The 21643-nt window shown below is 34.4% G+C and overlaps 1 protein-coding gene across 3 annotated transcripts in view; it reads left to right on the top strand.

Annotated features, from left to right (window-relative positions):
- The window catches only part of PPM1B (protein phosphatase, Mg2+/Mn2+ dependent 1B), a 76499-nt gene that overhangs the window by 44549 nt on the left and 10307 nt on the right, over positions 1-21643 (top strand). For all 3 annotated transcript variants that reach the window (XM_044663285.1, XM_044663283.1, XM_044663284.1), the window contains exons 2-5: positions 6926-7785; positions 14874-14991; positions 16656-16767; positions 17497-17554. In XM_044663285.1, coding sequence (XP_044519220.1) covers positions 6940-7785; positions 14874-14991; positions 16656-16767; positions 17497-17554 — 1134 coding nt within the window. In that variant the 5' untranslated portion in view covers positions 6926-6939. The remainder of the gene's footprint in view (positions 1-6925; positions 7786-14873; positions 14992-16655; positions 16768-17496; positions 17555-21643) is intronic.

A 21643-nucleotide genomic window follows, 5' to 3' on the forward strand; every position in this document is an offset into this window, starting at 1 on the left:
TCTCTTTCTCTCTCTCTCTTTCCTTTCTTTCTTTCTTTCTTTCTTTCTTTCTTTCTTTCTTTCTCTCTCTCTCTCTCTCTCTCTCTCTTTCCTTTCTTTCCTTTCTTTCTTTCTCTCTCTCTTTCCTTTCTTTCCTTTCTTTCCTTTCTTTTCTTTCCTTTCTTTCCTAAGAATGGAATCAGGCAGGTAAAATTTTAAAAGTTCAGAGAGATTAGATGGATAAAGGAAGGGTGTAATTATTATAGAGTGGAAGATGGTGAGAGAAGATGTTTAACAAAGATTATTTATTATATATTATAATATATAATATTATTTAGACCCCTGAAAAGACACAGTATTAAAATCTAGGAATGATCTACAAAGATTATGTACTAAAGGTTAAATTTTCCTTGTGTAAATGAAAATTTAAGAATACTGATGATAGATGCTTTGTGCTTGAAAATTTGATTATGTGACATACAATAATTTTCAGAATTGGGTTATCAGGGCCTATTTGCCTATTTCTTATTAAGCATACTCTAATTTCATTTAAACAAACATCTTACAAGTCTCTTTTATTTTTCTGCTTTACTATTCCTTGTTTCTTAATTATTTCATAATTATGTATCCATAAATTAGAATTAATGTGGGATGTATGAGATGAACCTGATCTCATGACATCTTGTTAGATTTTGTGTAGTTTTTAATGGGTGAAATATTATTTGAGATTTCATTATACTAGTAGATTTTATTTTCTTTTAAAAGTTAATAGAATCTTTTAGCTTTCGCTTCAGCTTTACAACTCTCCCAGAGAGGATAAATTCTCAAAATAGTACATTGGAATATATTAATTTTAATATTTTTTTCGCTCGTAACACTAGTTAGGTTTAAAATAACAAAGCAGTGTTTCACATTGTAATACCTAGCTTTTGTTCTTCGTAATAAAGAGTACTAGATTTGTTGATCAGTCCATAAAACCGTCCCTACTCATGTTAAATGCCAGAAATCTAATCTAGACATTAATTTCTTAAAATATAATTACACTTGTAACGATACTTTAAAATGACAAGTAGGAAATGTGAAGAACATCTTAACCAGGGAAGGTTAGGGGTGGGGAGTTAGCTAGATAGCTCAATAGATCGAGAACCAAGCATGGAGATAAGAGACCCTGGGTTCAAAAGTGGCCTTGGATACTGTGCTACCCTTGGCAAGTCTCTTAACCCCTATTACCTAACCTTTACTGTTCTTCTGTCTTCAAACCAACATATTGTATTCAAGGACAGAGGGAAGAAGTAGGTTTGTTGTTGTAGTTGTTGTTTGTTTGTTTGTTTTTAAGAAAGAAAGAATATCTAGCCCTATTTTGTAAAAGAACCGTTTTGAGTTTTTTAAAAAATTAAACTTGTCTTTCAAAATTTCATTTAATATTGCCAATTGTTTCTTTTAAAGAAATGACATCTCGGTGTTTACATTGAAAAAGATTTGGGGAAAACTTTGAGCTTGAGAAAAAGTATCATTCTTTGATTTAAAGAACAGTATTATAAAAATACTTTTAAAACTTTTAATGCCAGATAACTGTCTGGAGATTTTTAGATGCTGAGAATTTAGAATGTTTCAGGTGATTTAATAGTTTAACATTTGCTATTCTAATAGTTAAAAACATCATTTTAAAATTCCTATTTTAAATACTAGGTACTGTGCTAGGTGTAGTAATACAGAGAAAAGAAACATCCTTATTCTCAGGGAATTTTCATTATTTTAGGGAAAACAAGATATACACATAGAAGTAAATATAGAGAATATGAAACAAATAGAAGGTAATTTGAACAATAAAAATTTCTACAGAGGACTTGATAAGATTCTTTAAATATAATTGTATACCTTGATCTACTGTGACTTCTGTGCATAGATAAAGTGGGAATTGTTAAGGTGGTAGAAAATATGGCTTAGTAATAAACAATGAGAGGACAAAAATTTTTAGACTACAGAATGAATAAGAATTGGGAGGTAGGTGCTAGATGTGGCAAGTGTTGTACTGATGTCACAAAAGGTGACTTTTTACTAATCACTTGTATATTTAGACCTCCAACTTGTTAGAAGAAAGATCAAAATGAGTACCCAGTTGAAGGAAAGAAAAATAAGAAAAAGCTATGCCATGCAACAGTTTCTACCTATTGGGCAAATCTTTTTTTTAATGGATAGAGGAAATGATAGCTATACTAATTATAGTGATTTCATATAGAAGTCTAACCATTGTAAATTAATTGCTGTAACTACAAGTCTCAAATTGAGCCTAAAAATCACCTTAGGAACACATGACTTACTTGGCAAGCAAAGAGGTATGGCAGCCAAAAACATCAGTAGTTTAGAATATTCATTTGTCTAATGTTTTCAAGAAGTATTACAAGATTATGAATATCTTTTCATAAGACAGAAAAGCAGTGAAGATAAAATTAAAGAAAGTTTGATAAGAGAACCAACAAATCAACAATTAGAAAAGTATAGGAAAAATCTGTACATTTTCTTGTAATAAACTTTAAACCATTAAGCAAGATAACACAGTTGAGCCATAACATTATACAGTTAGATGTGCTTATAGAAGAGGTAGATATGACCATAAAGAGAAAAGGTGGGAAAATCATTTGAATTCAACCATGTACATTAGAGGAGATTTTGCTAAAGGCATCTATTTGTGAAGGTGTTAAGCAATTGACAGGTTATCTCTGAAAGAGGGCAAGATAACAAAGGGATAGAAAATCTTGGACTGTATAAATAGCAACAACAAAAAAAAGGCAACTGAGGAAATGTCAAACATTGGCCTATTTGTGTACTTTCCATATGCATAAAATTTTTATGGATATATATATACTTGCATCAAAGGGATTCTTGACATTAATAGGAAAGCAAGCTACATTCCATAATAGGATATATATATATCTATACATATATGTATATATGTATGTATGTGTCTGTATATATATATACACACTATCACACAGTTGATAGAAGGATATAGAAATCCTACCATACTTGTTAATTATAAAAAGAGGATTTGATATAGTAGAGGAAAAATGCCACCTTAAGATGTAAGATTCATTGAATAATATGACAATAGGAAGGAAAACTTCCCCCAACCAACATGCTAAGATTAAAAATGGAGAGACTGGCATAGATTTGTAATCTTTATTAATCAGAGGGGAGAGGATGAGAGAAGAGCAAGGAGACAGATCATTCCTAATGGAAGGATTAATATCTAGCCTCCATTTTGCTAAGGCTTCAACCTTCTTACTGCAACAACTTACTGCAACAATGCCTTAGCATTTCATCTATCTCTGTCAGTCCTCAATTTATCTGACTTTTCCCTCCATCCACTGACTCCCTCCACCCACTGACTCACACATCACAAGCCTCATGAGCCGATTGTTCTTTCCTCTTTTCCTAGGCGCAGCCCAGGGGACATCAGGTCGGCCTTGTTGTCCCCTACCTCAATTGCTGGCTTTTCCTGTTGACTACAGGGGGCAGCAGAGTTTTGATTCTATACTTGTGATCAAAGTTTCCTCAATAATTTCCTTCACCAACAACTTTGTTTCAAAACACTCTTCGGGGTAGCTGGGTGGCTCAGTAGATTGAGAGCTAGGCCTAGAGATGGGAGGTCCTGGGTTCAAATCTGGCCTCAAATACTTCCTAGCTGTGTGACCCTGGGCAAGTCACTTAACCTCTGTTGCTTGGCCTTTATTGCTCTTCTCCCTTGGACCTAATACCCAGAATTGATTCCAAGATGGAAGGTAAGGGTTTTAAACAAACAAACAAAAAAACAGTCTCAATCAATTAGCAAGTATTAAGTATTTCCTCTGTGCCAGGCATTATGCTAAGGTGTGAGGGATATAAATACTAAAAATAAACCATTTTCTACACACCATAAGCTTAAGTTCTGATGGAGGAGGCAAATGCACATAAAATCTACATAGCATAAATGTAAAATTTATAAATATATTATTTGCATACATAATAAAACATAAGGTAGTTTAGGAGGAAGAACATTAGTAGTGGGGAATGGGGAATGTAGTGAAATGCTTCATGCTAAAGATGATTCCTGAGCCACATCTTAGAGGAAAAATATTCTGAGGTAAAAGTAAAGAGAAGTACATTTCAGGAATGGGAGGACAGCCAGTGAGTCTAAACACATGGAGATGGGAGATAAGAGTGTCATGTGAATGGGAGATACAGTGAGAAAGGAGAGGCTAATTTGGCTAGGTTGCAGAATTCAGAGGAAGAGTAATATTCAATAAAGTTGGCAAGATGTTGGGATCAGGTTGTATAGGATTTTTTTAAAAGCTAAATAGGAATTTGTTGTTTATCATATTGGCAAATGGAAACTTCCTGGAGTTGTTTGAGTAGTGGAGTGATATGGTCAGATATACACTTAAGGAAAATCTTTTGTTCATGTGTATAATGGATTGTAGTCTTGACAGATTTGAGACAAGGATGCCAAGTAGGAAGCTGTAGTAACAATTTATGTGAAAGGTGATAAAAGCCTCAATCTAGGTGGTATCTTTGTAAGTGGAGAAAAGAAGCAAATGCAAGAGATATTAGGAAGCAAGCTAGAGAAAATGACAGGATTTGGCAACTGAATTTGACTTTTTGGGATGAGGGAGAGAGAGGAAGAGAGGATAATGGCAAACATAAGACAATGGAAGGATGACATTTGGAAGGAGAGAGTATAGTGGAAGAAAGATGTTGAGTTCAGTTTTAGACATAATGAGTTTGAGATGTCCTTGGTACATCTGGTTTGAAATATGCAACAGGCTTGATGAAGTAGGAGAAGGATTTTAATAGCTTCTGGGAGTGAACTAGGAGTCAGAGAAGAATAAAACGATTGGGACAGCAAGGGCCATATTAAGGCTGTGTAACATGAATTTTTAATGTACTCAATCACCATAATTGTGAGGCTTAACTCTAGCTTTAGCAGTAGCTAGTGAGGAGGAGTGGAAGTAGATGGTGGAAATAATCCATACTGATATTTGTCTAGAGAACAATAGTGATAAAACAAAAAAGGCAAGAGGACTGAAAACGAACATGTCTTATTCTACAAATTTTGCTTCTATTAAAGATCCTATTATCTTTTTTGACTGCAACATCTTACTAAATCCTCTAGATTTTTTCTATGTGAACTGTTCTCTAGCTACTTTCTATACTTTTGCAGTTGATTTTTTTTCCTAGTCCAACTATAATACTTAAAATCTAATGGGAAATGTTCTTTTCATATTCAGTCCATTCTAATCATTTGGTCTTTTTTGGATCCCAATACTGTAATGTAAGGTATTAACAATTCCTTCCAGCTTTGTATGAAATTTAATAAGCATGTTATTATATTAGTGACCTCCCCCCAAATTGATGTTCCTTGTCTACCTAAATTATTACCTATGCTAAATACCTCTATCTTGCCCACAGCAATTAAATATACTTTTTTGAGGGTGATCTAATGAAATCCAAGCATATGATGATAATGATCATGATATTTATGATGTATGAGACATTCCTATGATCTACTAGTACTTTATAATGTGTCACTGAATTTGTGATCTAATTGATATAGGTCAGTGGTGTCAAGCTGAAATAAAAATGGGGACCATTAACCAGAAATAAGTGTCCCTGTGGGCCATTCATTGAATTAGTTTTAAATTTAATTTTATCAATTTTTTATTACATGTTTACTTACTTATTTTGTTAAATATTTCTTAGTTGCATTTTAATTTGGTTTGATCTATATTTAGGACTGTTAGAGACCACTTGGTACTTCTGATGCACAGTGATACAGTGCATGTGTGAACCATTCTTACACAATGTACCAGTTTAATAGCCACACCTGAAAAAGGGAATTAGATTCACCTGACATAAATTATATATTTTTTAAGAACCCTTGCTGATTCAGTGGTCATCATATTTCTTTCCAAATACCTACAACTGTATTAGGCAAGTCACATAAATTCTGAGTTTTCCTTTCTGTTAAATGGTACTTATTTGTTCTCAAAGAGTTATTGTGACCGGTGTTTTTATACTTGCAAAGAAATGAATCAATAGAAGGAAAAAATAGAATAAGAAAATTTTACTCTTCCTATATATTCTGCTTTGAAATCTTTATTTATAGATGATTAGGATTAATATTTCCATCACACACTTAATGTTGCATGTGTTAACGGACCTTATTGCATTTGCAGTGAAATAAAATTTTCAGTTTTAGCCTTTGGATATCCCTTTAAATTTTCTGTAAATTCATCATTTTAAATTAAATAATATAAAACATTATACATGTTTCTTCCCCCCCCCCCCCCCAATTCTGCCCCTTGACTCTGTGCTCTGGCCCTCCCTCTCAAAAAAAAAAATTTTTTTTTTAAGTGAAAGCAAAAGACCACCTTTGGGGTAAATTGCTGCTAATGGACTTCCATCACTTCCTTTATCCATGGATAACTGAAATCACAGAAAGTGAAACCACAAATAGGAGGCCCTACTGTATATATCCATTCTTGAGAACATGTGTCCATGTTTGAGAGAAAAATTTTGGATAATTTAAACTTTTGGAATAAAGTTCAACATTTAGATATAGTCATTTATTTACATATTATTTAGAATAAAGTGTACCCCTCACCCAAATTTTTATTTTTGGTACCTTTTCTCTCCCCCAAATCCATGTTAATGATTTTCAAAGATTATTGCAAAAGCCGAGATTTCAGGGGTCTCTTCCATATATAGATATACAGGCACAATTTTGTAAAGTTTGTTCGTTTTATTAAAATTTTTCTAACCATGTCTGTTATATAATAAACATATAGTATCAGTGTCTTAAAAGAGGTAGAATGTAATCGTCAAGCTTTTAACAGTGGAACCATTATACACACACACACTCTTAAATTTATTTTTAAAAATTGATCTTTTTTTTTTTCCTTTCCAGATTCAGTACTAAACATGGGTGCATTTTTGGACAAACCCAAAACTGAGAAACACAATGCTCATGGTGCTGGGAATGGTTTGCGTTATGGCCTAAGCAGCATGCAAGGATGGAGAGTGGAAATGGAAGATGCTCACACAGCGGTTGTAGGTATTCCTCATGGCTTGGAAAACTGGTCGTTTTTTGCTGTTTATGATGGTCATGCTGGATCTCGAGTGGCAAATTATTGCTCAACGCACTTATTAGAACACATAACTAATAATGAAGATTTTAGGGCAGCAGAAAAACCTGGGTCTGCTCTTATACCTTCAGTGGAAAATGTTAAGAGTGGAATCAGAACTGGCTTCTTGAAAATTGATGAATACATGCGTAACTTTTCAGATCTCAGAAATGGGATGGACAGGAGTGGCTCAACTGCAGTGGGTGTTATGATTTCACCTGAACATGTCTACTTTATCAACTGTGGAGATTCACGTGCTGTCCTGTGTAGGAATGGACAAGTCTGCTTTTCAACCCAGGATCACAAACCTTGCAATCCAAGAGAGAAGGAGCGAATCCAAAATGCAGGAGGCAGTGTAATGATACAGCGTGTTAATGGTTCATTAGCAGTTTCTCGAGCTCTGGGGGACTATGATTACAAGTGTGTTGATGGCAAGGGCCCTACAGAACAACTTGTTTCTCCAGAGCCTGAGGTTTATGAAATTTTAAGAGCAGAAGAGGATGAATTTATCATCTTGGCTTGTGATGGGATCTGGGATGTTATGAGCAATGAGGAGCTCTGTGAATTTGTTAAATCTAGGCTTGAGGTATCTGATGACCTGGAAAGAGTGTGCAATTGGGTTGTGGACACTTGTTTACATAAGGTATGTAAATATTGCTACTAATGAATTGTGACATTGGGTTTGAAATGGCATATAAAATAGCAACTAAAGTTGCATAATCAATAAAATTTAGAGTAAAGGTCTGAGATTAAAGATTGCATTAGGAAAGACTTTTGTCTTAAAGTCTTTTATTAACCACAATTGGTATTGTACTATTTTCTTGTAACTTTTTCTTTTACCCATACCTTTTGCCTTGGTATCAGTTATAAGACAGAAGAGTGGCAAGGACTAGGCAATTGGGATTAGTTGACTAGTCCAGTCACCCGACTAGGAAATATCTGAGGCCAGATTTGAATCTGCCTTCCAAATTCCACGTGTGGTGCTCTATCCACTGTGCTACCTCCCTGCCTTACCTATACATGGCAGTGGGTGGTAGGGAGTTCTCTAAGTTCCCTAAATTTATACAATAGGAGGCTTTAAGTTTGTACAAATTGTATTTAGGATGTAATGGCATAGCCAAACCTTTATTGTAGGTAATCATTCTAGGCACTGTGCTATGTTCTTTTTTTTTTTTTTTTTTTTTTTTTTTTAAACTCTTACCTTACGTCTTGGAGTCAGTACTGTGTATTGTTTCCAAGGCAGAAGAGTGGTAAGGGCTAGGCAATGGGGGTCAAATGACTTGCCCAGGGTCACACAGCTGAGAAGTGTCTGAGGCCAAATTTGAACCTAGGACCTCCTGTCTCTAGGCCTGGCTCTCAAACCACTGAGCTACTCAGCTGCCCCCTCACTGTGCTATGTTCTGAGGATATAGAGAGGCAAAAAAAAAAAAAAATCCTTGCTCATAAGGAGCATGTAGTCAAAAGAGAGACAATATGCAAACAGATATGTACAAACAGGATATATACAAGATAACTTCAGAGATAATTGAATAACAAGATAACTGGATATAACTCCAGAAGAAAGGCACTCTTATTAAGGAGAATTGGGAAGGGCTTCTTACAGAAGATGGGACTTGAGTCGAGGCTTGAAGGAAGTCAGGGGAGATGAAGAGGGAGACCTCCAGCCAAGGAAAACAAGCCAGTGAAAACATTGAGGACGTGTCTTATGTAAGGAATAGCAAGGAAGCCAGCATTCTTGAAACTTAAGAGTATATGGAGAAGAGTTAAGTGTAAGAAGATTAGAAATGTAGGAGGGGGCCAAATTGGGAAGGACTGAAAAAAACCACATAAAGAATTTTATGTTTGATCCTGGAGTGTGGTACAGTACCACTATAGTTTATTGAAGGGAGAATGGACAGTTAATATGGTCCGGACCTTAAGTTATCAAATAACTAATGTTAGTTGATTTCCAATTACTTTATCTTTTAAAACAAAAACAAAAAACTTCCCATTCATCTTAGATTAGTTCCAAGGCAGAAGAGTGTAAAGGGCGAGGCAACTGGTGTTAAGCAATTTGCCCTGGATTACATAGCTTGGAAGTATTACCTGAGGCCAAATTTGAACCTAGGTCCTCTCAACTCCAGACCTATTCACTGAACCAGATAGCTGCCTCCCAATTACTTTATCTTGACTTGATGCCAGTGACCTTAACTTTTTTGATTTGATTTGCTTATTCTAAAAGGGTTGACTTTTATTTTTTTTAAGTTTAGCCATGAATTTGTCAACCAAATTTTAGTTTTCACTTCTTCATTTCTAGCAGATCAGTGGTCTTAGTAAGTCACAACCCAGCCAAGTATTTTTGAATGACCTGACTTTATTGAAGGATGCATTATTTCTGTCACACTCTAAGGAATTTTTTATTTTCTATTTACAATATTCTTTTTAGTGTCCTAATACTACGGTATTTAAAGCGTTGTAATGTTAAGCTTTTCATATTGCTTCTTTTAATAATCTGATTCATTATTTCAATCTCGGGACTTTTTCTTTTTTGGTTGGGCTTCTTGATTAATCCAGCTATATGTGGTTCTCAAATTCTCAATTTTCAATTTTTCTAAATGTTATTTCTAGTTTGATGAAGACATTTTCTTTTATATTCTGTAAGTTTTTGTTTCCCAGAAACCCAGTTTGCTTTATTTTATAGTTGAAACATTTTTTTGACCAATGTAAGGTTTTTATTTTTTGTTTTGGAGCTCTGCAACTCTTCTTGAGGAAAAGATCCATATAAAAATGAATGGAATTTTATAACTTTAGAAAACAAATTTGTAAATCTGTTAATTTTGTGACAGAACATACTTATAAGTAACTTATCTGGAGCCCAGAGCTTCCTTTAGCTCTCTTGTTTTTATTGTTACCTGGATATTTTGTTACAATCATGTTTTATCTTTCTCAAGGATTGACTTATGTTTTGACTTCTCATGACCTTGTTCCTCTACAGAGCTCTTGGCCTTCAGGCCTTGTGAAACCTGCCCAGTTTCTTGTTTTCATTATTCTATATTTTGAAAATTTTGATTCTTGATTTAATCTTTGATTGGACTTTATTTCTTCATGTTGTACTTGTAATTGTTTTAGTATCAATCTTTATAATATTTTTGCATTTCATGATGTAATTATTTTTAGTAACTGCTGTTATCCTCTAAATACCTAGTAACTTCCATTTATTCTGTGGTGTTTTTGGTCTCTTGTTTGGGTCTATTCAGTACTTTTGTATTGTCATGATCTATACTGAGCAGGATATCTATAGATTTAGGTGCTTGTTGTTGTTAGGAGTTAAAATTTAGATCTATTGTAAACTGAAATTATTATAGAAAAGATCCAGTAAAAATCAGAACTTGAAGTGCAGTGATACCCTGTTGTAAAGCTTCAGACTTGTTTATAAATTACCTTTAAAGAAGGACCTTGTGGGAGTCTGAGATTTTATACATTTTTTAAAAGTTTATATCCAAAAATGTTTTCCTAAGATGAAATAACATACTCCTTTTCCTTAAAGGAAAATATTCCTGCATTGGATTCCTTTTATATGCTTATATTAGGAGCCTATATTAATTTTTATTTATATCTTTATGCATCACAGTATTTATAAACAAATTATATGGCTATATATTAATAACATGACCCCTCCCCCTCCCCTACAACATATGAGATATCAGACATTGTGGCCAAAGAAAATTTCAGTGAATGTGCATTTTAGTTTTCTTGAGAACTTATATTTGTATATTAAGTTTCTTGCTTATGGGTAATAATGGGGGGGGGTCCTTAAAAACAGATGGGTAGAAGAGGCATCACAGCATTGAACACTGGAAGAAAAAATACTTTTAAAATGCCCTTATTTGCAATTTAGGGTTATGGTTAAATTAAGCTATCAAGAAATGTTTGTGGACCTATCGAAAGTTAAGCACTATTAGGTAAAGGGGGAGGGCAAATAAAATAAATGTTAGTTATGTACTGAACCCAAGGGTCAGATGGGGAAAATTAGTGCCTCAGATAATTATTTTTAAGTCAAGAGGCATTTTTTAGACACCATATGCCAGGCATTAGTACACATTTAATTGTAAAAGTTACTTAGGAGTGAGTGATCCCTTTATTTATTCAGTATTTTAATGTCATAGGAGGTAAGCTCAAAAAAACTCACAAAAAAACCCAAAAAATACATTCTGGGAAAATAGTTAAATAAAACAATAGAAGAATGTGAGTTTGACTGTATATGGATACCCTTTTCAAACTCTAAAAGAAAGAGAGGAGTTATGTATCTTGGAGTCAATTCTGTGTATTGGCTCCAAGGCAGAAGAGTGGTAAGGGTAGCAATGGGGGTCAAGTGACTTGCCCAGGGTCACACAGCTGGGAAGTGTCAGAGGCTGGATTTGAACCTAGGACCTCCCATCTCTAGGCCTGGCTTTCAATCCACTGGGCTACCCAGCTGCCCCCAGGAGTTATGTATTCTAATAAATTTAGTACCAACATTGTACCAGCCCTCAATTTTGTGGCTGTCAAATGTTTTCATTCATTTAGCCATTGTTGTTATATTTTCCTATACCTTTAGGACTGCTAAGAAATATGTTTTAGTGGAGTGTTTGGGGATGTCTCACTGGATTAAAATTTCAGTTTTTGAAAAGTTTGTAAGGTAAACCCATTTCAGGGAATTGATATGAATAGTATGAGAAAAAGCATGGAGCCAGGAGTATAGTTCAATTCTAGGCACAGTAAACAACTGGTTAGCAAAATGAAAGATAGTGGTAGGCTAGAAATAAAGATAAGATACATATATAGGCTGTTGGTATCCATTGAATCATTGAGAAGATTATAATCAGTGTAATATATCAGGAAGATACAATATTCCAAAATGGATTGGAAGGATAGAGAGGAGGCAAGGAGATAGGTTTAGAGGCTATAGCATTTGACTGTATGAGAAGCGGGTCATTATTGTGGACTAAACTTTAGTGGTGTTAGTTTAAGTAGACACCACCACCACCCTCCTCCCCATCCCTCTTCCCCTATCTTGCTCTCTCCCTCTCCCCCATCTCTCTCTCTGTCTCTGTCTCTCTCTCCTCGGGTGTGGGAAATTACTGAGAAGTAGGGAAAGATGAAATTTTGAGCCTGGGTGATTGGAGTAATGAAACATAATTTAGAGAGTAAGTTAGTAAGTTCGAGTAAGTTCATTTACCTACTCCTGCCCTGGGGAAAAGTAAATATTCTAGGAATCTATTTCTCCTCCTGCTCCTCCCCTCCCCCTTGAGAACAAATGGAGTTGGCAACTTAGGCATTTCACTCTTAGAAACAGAAAAGTCAGTAGATGGATTTTTAATTAAATTTTTATTGATTCCAAGGTAGAAGAGTGGTAAGAGCTAGGCAATGGGCGTTAAGTGACTTGCTCACCATCACACAGCTAGGAAGTGTCTGAGGCCAGATCTCTAGGCTTGGCTCTCAATCCACTGAGCCACCCAGCTGCTCCTCAGCACATTGGTATTTTTAAAGCCTTATGTTACTCAGTAGTTTCAATATACTACTTCCCTAACATCTTACCAAAATTTCTAATAACCCACAAAACTGGTTTGTTTCATTAATTTTTCCTTGTCACCTGTGGTAGGTAGTAATAAACATTAAAGTTTCCCCAAAGCTGACAGGCAAAGACCCGAAACAAGACCAGTAATCAATACACTGACTCTTCAATTCCTGAATCATTTTTAGAAACAATAGCAATTCTAACTCCTATCCTCAAAATAATTTTTAATTCTATTTACCTGACCGACTGCTAGTCATTTGGCAGCAGTTTCAGTTCTCCACAGTTTTATTATCTTGTTAATGTGCTTTGGTGAATAAAAACTCAACAAATTGTTGTGCCCTTTTTGCAACCCAATTTTAGTTTACCTTCTTGGTTGTCTTGGTATTTATTCTTTCTTCACACACTGTAAGAGGGAGATTTTAGGTATTTTATAGATATGTTTAAAGTGTGGCCGCCAGGAATCAATAATTCAGGTTGATTCCGTAATTAAATCAGACCCAAGTCAGCATCGGGGTTAAGGTAGTTTATTTACAATTAAGAAAGTAAAAGGTAGGGAAATAGAGAGTGGGAGAGGCTAGTCCAGGCCTGCAGAGGCCTGGACAGAGAGAGAAGGTTAAAAGGCTAAATAAATGAAGCTACAAGCCACAAGGCCTAGCAACCAGATAGGCTAGTGCCTACTTAAGGCAGAGTTTGGAAGCGGCCTAGGCCAAGGAAGTCAGCCTAACTTACCCACCTGACAATACAAAGTGGAAGCTGCCTGAGGCCTCCTGGGTTCCTTCAGCACCAAGTTCAAAACTGGAACTCCCTCCACAGGAAGTAACCAACATCCTTAAAGATTAGAGTGTCTTTTGTCACTTCCCGTGGGTCCACCTCTAATTCAAGTGGACAAATGGCAGTCTCTACACTGATTTGGACTGCCCAAAGGACTGTCCCTTGTTCTTGATTTGTTACTTATTGTCACATGTGGGTAACTCATCTCCCCTCCCCACTAATTGAGGTGAGGATTACTTCATTTCTATGCCTGGGATGAGTAGAGTTTTGACTATGAATGGGCTAGAGTTAATTCCATTTACACAACATTCAGGTCAATTCAGACATCAGCATTATTATGATAAGCATTGTTTGGTCATTATCCATCTGTTTAGGCAAAAAACTTTATCCACCTCCCCACCCTTTTAGAATAAGGAGCATAATCTTATGGTTGCTAGAATAGATATAATTTATTGTAGTTATTAACAACTACCATTATGAGGAGGGGAATAAAGGAAAACTAGTCAAAAATAATTTGTGAAGCTTTTATTCTATACCAGGCCCTGAGCTAAGCATTGGAAATACAAAGAAAGACAAAAGATAGCCTTTGCAGTTAAGAAGCTTATAGTCTAATAAGGGGTACAAACATGCTATATAGAGGATAAATTGGAAATAATAGAGAAGGCACTAGAATTAAAAGACAATGAAAGAGCTGGGACTTAAAGAAAACCAGGGAAACCAGGAGGCAAAGATGAGAGATACAACATTCCAGGCATGGGGGTAGCCAGTGAAAAAACCCAGAGTTAGAAGATGGTGTATAAAAAATAGCAAGGGGGCTAATATTTCTGGATTGAAGAGTATGTATGGAGATGTAGGGTATAAGAAGACAGGAAAAGTTATGGGGCGGCGGGCAAGTTATGATGAGATTTGAATGCCAAACAGAGGTTTTATTTTTGTCCTTAGAGGTGATAGGCACTGGAATTTATTGAGTTTGGTATTGGGGTGAGGTTGGTGACATGGGCAGACCTTTGTTTTAGGAATATTGTTTTGGCAAATGAGTTGAAAACGAAATGGAGTAGATAAGTCTTGTAAAAGGCAGACCAACCAACAGGCTATTTAGAATAGGTGTGAGGTGATGAGGGCCTATATCAGGTTGGTAAAATCCATAGACCTTGGCAAGAGTAAGTACTTAAGGATGACACCTAGGTTTTAAGCCTAGCTATTGCATAGAAATCCAATGACAAGCTACTTGAGGTAATGGATGTATCAAACCCTGAAACCTTTCAGGTCATTCTTCAGTTCGTCATGGAACCAGTATATAGCTGTATTTTCTTCCCGGATACTTAAGTAAATTGTATTTGTGTAATTCCATTTAGGATGTTTTAAAGCAAATGATTAGAAAATGATAAAATTTTTATCTAATTTTCCCCTTCTTTAATATACAGGGAAGTCGAGATAACATGAGTATTGTGCTAGTTTGTTTTCCAAGTGCTCCTAAGGTCTCAGATGAGGCAGTGAAAAGAGATTCAGATTTGGATAAGCACTTGGAATCGCGGGTTGAAGGTAAGTAAGCTACTCTGTTTTATTTAAGAAGAAAGGCCTGGGGGAAGAGGGAGGGGTAAAGTAATTGGGGTTGGGTTGAAATTTTTCTAAGTGGAAAATTTAAAAAAAAAAAAAAAAAGCTTTTTTGGTATTTGGCTTAAGGTATGTGAGGATCCTGAAATAAAGGGGGAAAGTATTGTTGGGGTTATAGTATTTTTTAAATGGACAATGGTAGTTATATTATTGCAAAATAATGGCAATGCAGTCTTTCTTCCTGGTAATACTGAATGATTAACATAAAACTTGACCTAATTTGTTAGTAACTATTACCTACTTCATGTTTGTCACTATAATTCTATTAGCTTAAACTCTCTCAAAGTTTTTTTTTTATTAGCTATATTTTTATTCTGGATTGCTAAACATAAGACTATAGTGGAAAATTTTAGTTTAGTATTTTCCCTTCACATTGATGGTCATATAGTTTTTATGTTGCTCTTGTTACTAGCGTATTCCTTTAAGAGGCTTATAACAAGCTTTTGGAAATCCCCAATACAATACAATACAGATATTAACTGTAGGAATCAGGAAATTAGGGCAGGTGGTTTGGCAGCTAAAGTTTTTATGTATGTTTTCACCTTTTTAAAATAACCCTTCTCAAAATCCATGTTTTTCTCTGCACTAAAAGCCATTGACATTTTTATTGTATGCCTCCCATTCTCCCTCACAAGTAGTACCTTTCTCTTCTGACCTCTCTGTCACTCTGTTTGAATTGTTATTCCTTCTGTGACATGTTTCTGTATTGTTTGATATTCTATCAATTCCTTTCAGCCTTTTGCAGCATTTAAAATGTTACCGATACATGTAGTTCTCTATTTTAAAGTACACTTGGCTGGTGTAGGAATAAAATTGATATCTGTAAAAGCTCTTTGGGGAAAAACGTTAGAAATATATAGATACACAAAAACTTATTTACTAAGATTTAGCTTTGAAAATAGTGTTTCTACTGACATAATTCTTCAAAATTTGCTATTCTTTTCTTCATCTATGAAAATGCATCGTTGGTATTTGCATGTGTGCTGGGGCATGTCCCTCCCCATCTTAGAATCAATATCAATGCTGTGTTTTGGTTCAAAGGCAGAAGAATAGTTTTTATGTTATAGATTTAGTTACCAAAAATTTTTTTTTAGAGTTTTATTTTAATATATTTTCTTTTTCATAGTTCATGTATTTATGTTCTTTAGGAATGTTTTTCTCATAACAGAATTTTTAAAGGAATATTCTAAAGTGACTCAACATTAGTGTTTAAATTTAAGCTATCTAGTTTTCTGAAGTCAAATATTTTGCTAGAAGATACTGGCAGTAGCTAAATAGCTTATTCAATTGGACTACTTTTGTCTTAATATATAGTTTTTAGGGAGTCTGGGTACCATTTAGCTTTGTAATCTTATAAATACATTTTGCTCTTTTAAAATTTTTATGATTTGTGTTTTTAGCTTGAAACAAATTACAATGTTTAAAATTTTTATATACAAGCAGTTGTGGAACTTCTAAGTATGTTAAACATTTATAACAAGCCTTTATTTTTTTATTCTTTTTTTAATACAATAAAGAACCAGTGCATAGTTTTGTTTCTGTCTGTTTTTACTTTATAATCATTAATTCAAGTATTATTTGTTTTCTTGTAGAAATTATGGAGAAGTCTGGTGAGGAAGGAATGCCTGATCTTGCCCATGTCATGCGTATCTTGTCTGCAGAAAATATTCCTAATTTACCTCCAGGGGGAGGTCTTGCTGGCAAGTAAGTAGAAGAAAAATAGCTATTTTGAGTTCCCTACACATAGTAATTAAATCTTTCTTTAAATGAAAGAAGTTGTGTTATTATGATACTGATAGCTGTCATTCATCTAATGCTTTAAAGTTTGTAACGCACTTTACATTTATTTAATTTGATTTTCATAACAACTCAGTGAGGTGCCACAGATATTATCATTTGACATATGAAGGGATTGAGCATCAATGAGATGAAATGAGTGGTCCTGGTTGGAGAGTGAATGCTAAAAAGGGAAGGGATCTTTGTGCCCAGCCTTTCCTCCCTCCCTTGAATGATGTACCTTAAACACATTGATTCCTCAAACCTGGTGAGATAAAGAGCTTTGCATGCCTTAAAGCACTGTACAAAAGCTCAAGATTTTCCTTAAAGAATCAAGAAAAGCTTTGAAGAAGACTATTTTGCTAGAAACCACTCGATAACTGTCTTAAGTAGTTTTCTAACTATTCCTAATGGACCTTTCTGCTCTAAGAGAAACAGAATATTGACCCCTTTCCTTGGTAAAGTATAGCAAAGAATATTTTGTATAGGACCAATCAAGATTCAAAAGATTCTAGGAAATAGAATTCTTTTGTGAATTTAAAAAAAAAATCTGTCTTGATAGCTTTAATTTTAAAGCTGGCAGTTGATTTTGGGTATAATACAGCATTACCATGGTATTGTTAATTTATTGATTGACAGCTATTTCTTTATTTTTAGGCGCAATATTATTGAGGCTGTTTATAATAGACTAAATCCACATAGAGAGAATGATGGGGTAAGTTTTTGTTATTATAAACTTTGAGAATAATTTTAGAATGATAAACTAAAAATAGAATATACTTAGTAGCCTTTAGGCGTGATAAATATTTAATTTCATTCATTTATATAGTGCCTGCCCTTGGAAAATTTCAGTTATAATACATTTTTCTATTGTAAGTTGTGTCATTTAAAAAAGAATGTTTTATGAATTGATTCAAGCTTATGTCACCAGAGATAAAAAGTACTTCTTTGTGTGGGTTTGATGTTATTTATCTTTAAAGTAGCTTTTATGTTTATTTTAAACTTATTTAGATATTTTAGTTTCTTTCATTTCCCTTCCCCACTTCCACCCGTTTTTTCATTTTACAGAGGGAATATATTGTCTCACCCTTGTTCCCTGTCAGTAGGCTATTGTTAGCAATAGGCAATAGATTAAAATTATGAAATGTCTGTGTTTTTCTGAGACCAAATAAGCAAACCAGTTCATTTCACTTTAATTTCCCTATATGCCCATTCAGGTGAATACTAGAAATATTTGGATTTTTCCTTTATTGAGAAATAAAAGCATTTTAAGAGAAATCCTTCAGTAAGCTATTATATGAATATGTAAATCTGAATTGAATTATTACACTATGGGGCGAGCAGATCATATCCTTTTCCCTAGAATCTATTAATGTTCGTTTGAAATTTTGGTAAACCTTTTAGACATCCAGATATACACAGTTATAACAACTCTGGAGAATTTTGAATGCTCTCAAATTTAAAGTTAGGTCTTGAGGCCTCTCCCTCAATGAAAATTTATTTACTATAGCATGTATAAGCCTCTACATTTCTCAAAAGAAGTAACTTGGACTTAAAATTTTTCTTGGATAGCTATGGGGAGAGATCCACAAAGCTCAGTGGAAAGACTATTTAGAAATAAATAGCTCTGCCACTATTTACTTTACTCTCATTAGACCATAGGAGTTTTGGTTACAGTATTGCCAGAAGTTTTTATTTTCAGAACAGGATTGCCATATAATTTTCCTCTGCTTTTTTAGCACCAAAAATACTTATAGGAAATGCAACAAATAAATATAAATAATTTATATATGATATATACCATATATAGTACTTAATAAGTTGTAAAGAAATTGTTCCTGAATAATACTCACAATACAAAAAAAAGAACTTTGAATAAATATAAATAGAGAATTAAGACAGAGAGAGAATGAGAATGTATGAATGTATATTTCTTTCTCCAGCTACATTATAAATTCTTTGAGGTCAGGAGAGCCATGTTATAAAATACACTGGAACATTTTAACTGATAAGTCTATAGGAGGGTACTCTAAATACTGCTTGTTTGAGCAGAGTATTTATTGTCAAGCTAGAAGAGAATTTAGAAGTGATCTCATCCTAGACTATAGCTGTAAAGCTGAGAGCTTAGAAATCAGCTAGTCTAATCTGTTCCTTTTATTGATGAGGAGACTTAAAGACCCCTAGAGAAAAAGTGACTGGAACACAGTTGCACAGGTAATAAGTGGCAAAGCTGAGATTATTAGGCTTCTCAGCAATCATTTACAGTTGTATAAGATTTAAAATACTGCTTCAACTGTGATAAATAGTTTAATTTTAGTCAGCCAACATTGTGCTAGATATTCTGACATCTTACAGAAGATAAAAGTAGGTTTGATGAGCAGGAGTGGGATCAAAATTCACTTTTTACTTTTATGTCTGAAAATTTTACTTTTTATATGCTCTTTTTGAATATATTTTTAGAAACTGGGCTACACACATATCTTCCAAATCTTTGTATGATCTGAAAAAAAAAAGCAGTTGGGATGTTTTTGTTCAAATATTGATTATTTCCTGGTACGTCCATTTAAAGATTTAACTCTTTAAAAATAAATAAACCCTTCAAATCATAGTATATTTTAATTTCTTCATCATGGTTTAAATCTTCCAAATTTTAAAATAAAATTTGATCCAGGGGCAGCTGGGTTGCTCAGTGGATTGAGAACCTGGCCTAGAGATGGTAGGTCCTAGGTTCAAATCTGGCCTCAGACACTTCCCAGCTGTGTGACCCTGGGCAAGTCACTTAACCCCCATTGCCTGGCCCTTACCACTCTTCTGCCTTGGAGCTAATACACAGTATTGACTGTGGAAGGTAAGAGTTTAAAAAAAATTTTTTTTTTGATCCAGCTGAATTGAATGAGCACATAATCAATTCACCATCTGCCATGCCTAACAAATACAAGCCACAAATAATTTTAGCAAATATTTCAACAAGTCAAAAAATTTGTCCTTTTTAAAAAAAAAGTTGGTATGAATACAACCCCTCTGTGGAGCCTTTTATGAGAGCTTTCATGTTGTAGCTATGACTGAAAGCAATTAATTGCGTAATGGCCAACTTTCTGATAAAAGTCAGTATCTTCTCGAAGCCTCTCCAGTTTGGTGTGTGCCCTGCCAAAGGCTACACTTTCAGGAATCATTAGTCACAGCCATGCCATAGTAAGGCATTATTAAAATAGGATTTGAGGGGAGCAGCTAGGATAACTTAGTGGATAGAGAACCAGGCCTGGAGCCAGGAGGTCCTTAGTTGTGAAATCTAGTCTCAGCCACTTCCTTGCCCATGGCAAATCACTTAACCCTCATTGCCTAGGGCCCCAGGCCTTAACACTCTTCTGCCTTAGAACTAATGCATAGTATATTAAAACCTTTGTTGTTGTTTTTTAAAGCTAGAGTAGAGCTATTTTAAACATTTGAAAATGAAATAAAATGTAAAAGTCAAGAAACACATTGTAATGAATCAATTGACTTAGTAAAAAGTAAGGGTTATCTATTATATAATCTCGGTATTGTACTGATCAGTGTGAAATGTTGAAAATCATAGAGCCTTCCTCTCTGTTGACTAGTATATACCCTTTTACAGAAATTATAAATAGAAATAGACAAGAAGTGCAGAAAAATGTCGGGAATTGAAGATCTTCTCTGATGGAGAGGTGAAAATTTAAGTCCAGTTAATTCAGATTTGCATTTTATTCTCAGAGAATAAGTTTTACATAGGATTGAATGTGAAGACAAGAAAGTTAGGTTCCTGAAGGCTGAGTAGTATTTCATGCTCTTCAGAAAGTAACATTTTATTATTAAAGAGGGAAATGCATTGCCAGAGAGAGAGAGAGAGAGAGAGAGAGAGAGAGAGAGAGAGAGAGAGATATCCTTTTTAAATATCTGTAAGGTATTCAAGGATTTCAGAATAGCCAACTGTTGTATGGAGCCTTTTTATTTCTCAGTTTTCTTAAGTAACAGTTTCATGTTGAACCCTATTTACATGCCTATTTTGTAACTATAGCTATAACTATATATATGTGTGTGTGTGTGTGTATGTATATATATATATAAACTAAGTTATAATGTATACTGCTATTTTAGTATACCAAAGGATATAATCTTATTCCAGATATTCTGAGTAGGTACATTCCTTTATTTAGTTAATTTATAATTTAAAGAATCTCAAAGATTTTAAGAAAATGTTTCTCAATGGCAATTACTTTATTGTAGAAACTTTATATTTCTATGAAAAAATGTATTGTTGCCTACTTTTATGAAAAGTAAATGATAGTTGTTATGTAAGGTAATAAAGAAATAGGCTTTCAATTTAGTTAGTTGAGGTTCGATTATTTTTCAGTCATGTCTGACGTTTCATGACCCCATTTAGGGGCTTTGGCAAAGATCCTAGAATCATTTGCCATTTCTTTCTACAGCTCATTTTACAGATGAGGAAACTGGGGTAAACATGGTTAAGTGACTTGCCTAGGGTCACACAGCTAGTATCTGAAGCCAGAACTCAGGAAGAATGAGTTCCTGACTCCAGGCCCTGCACTCTACTACATCTCATAGCTGCCACAGTTAGATAAGGTACTACATGTTTGGTACACTAGAAGAAATGTCCAAAGGCAGAATGTGATAAATCATTAGGTGAATTGTATGAACAGTGACTGCTGTAGGAATTTAAGAGGTGGTGGTTATTATCTCATGGTATAGATAACTATTTAGTTATGGGTAAAATGTTGGGTTTTTAACTGTCTTAAAAGAATGTAATGTTTAGACTAATGGAGAGAAG

This window comes from Gracilinanus agilis, chromosome 2 (assembly GCF_016433145.1).
Source record: "Gracilinanus agilis isolate LMUSP501 chromosome 2, AgileGrace, whole genome shotgun sequence".
Taxonomy (NCBI): Eukaryota; Metazoa; Chordata; class Mammalia; order Didelphimorphia; family Didelphidae; genus Gracilinanus; species Gracilinanus agilis.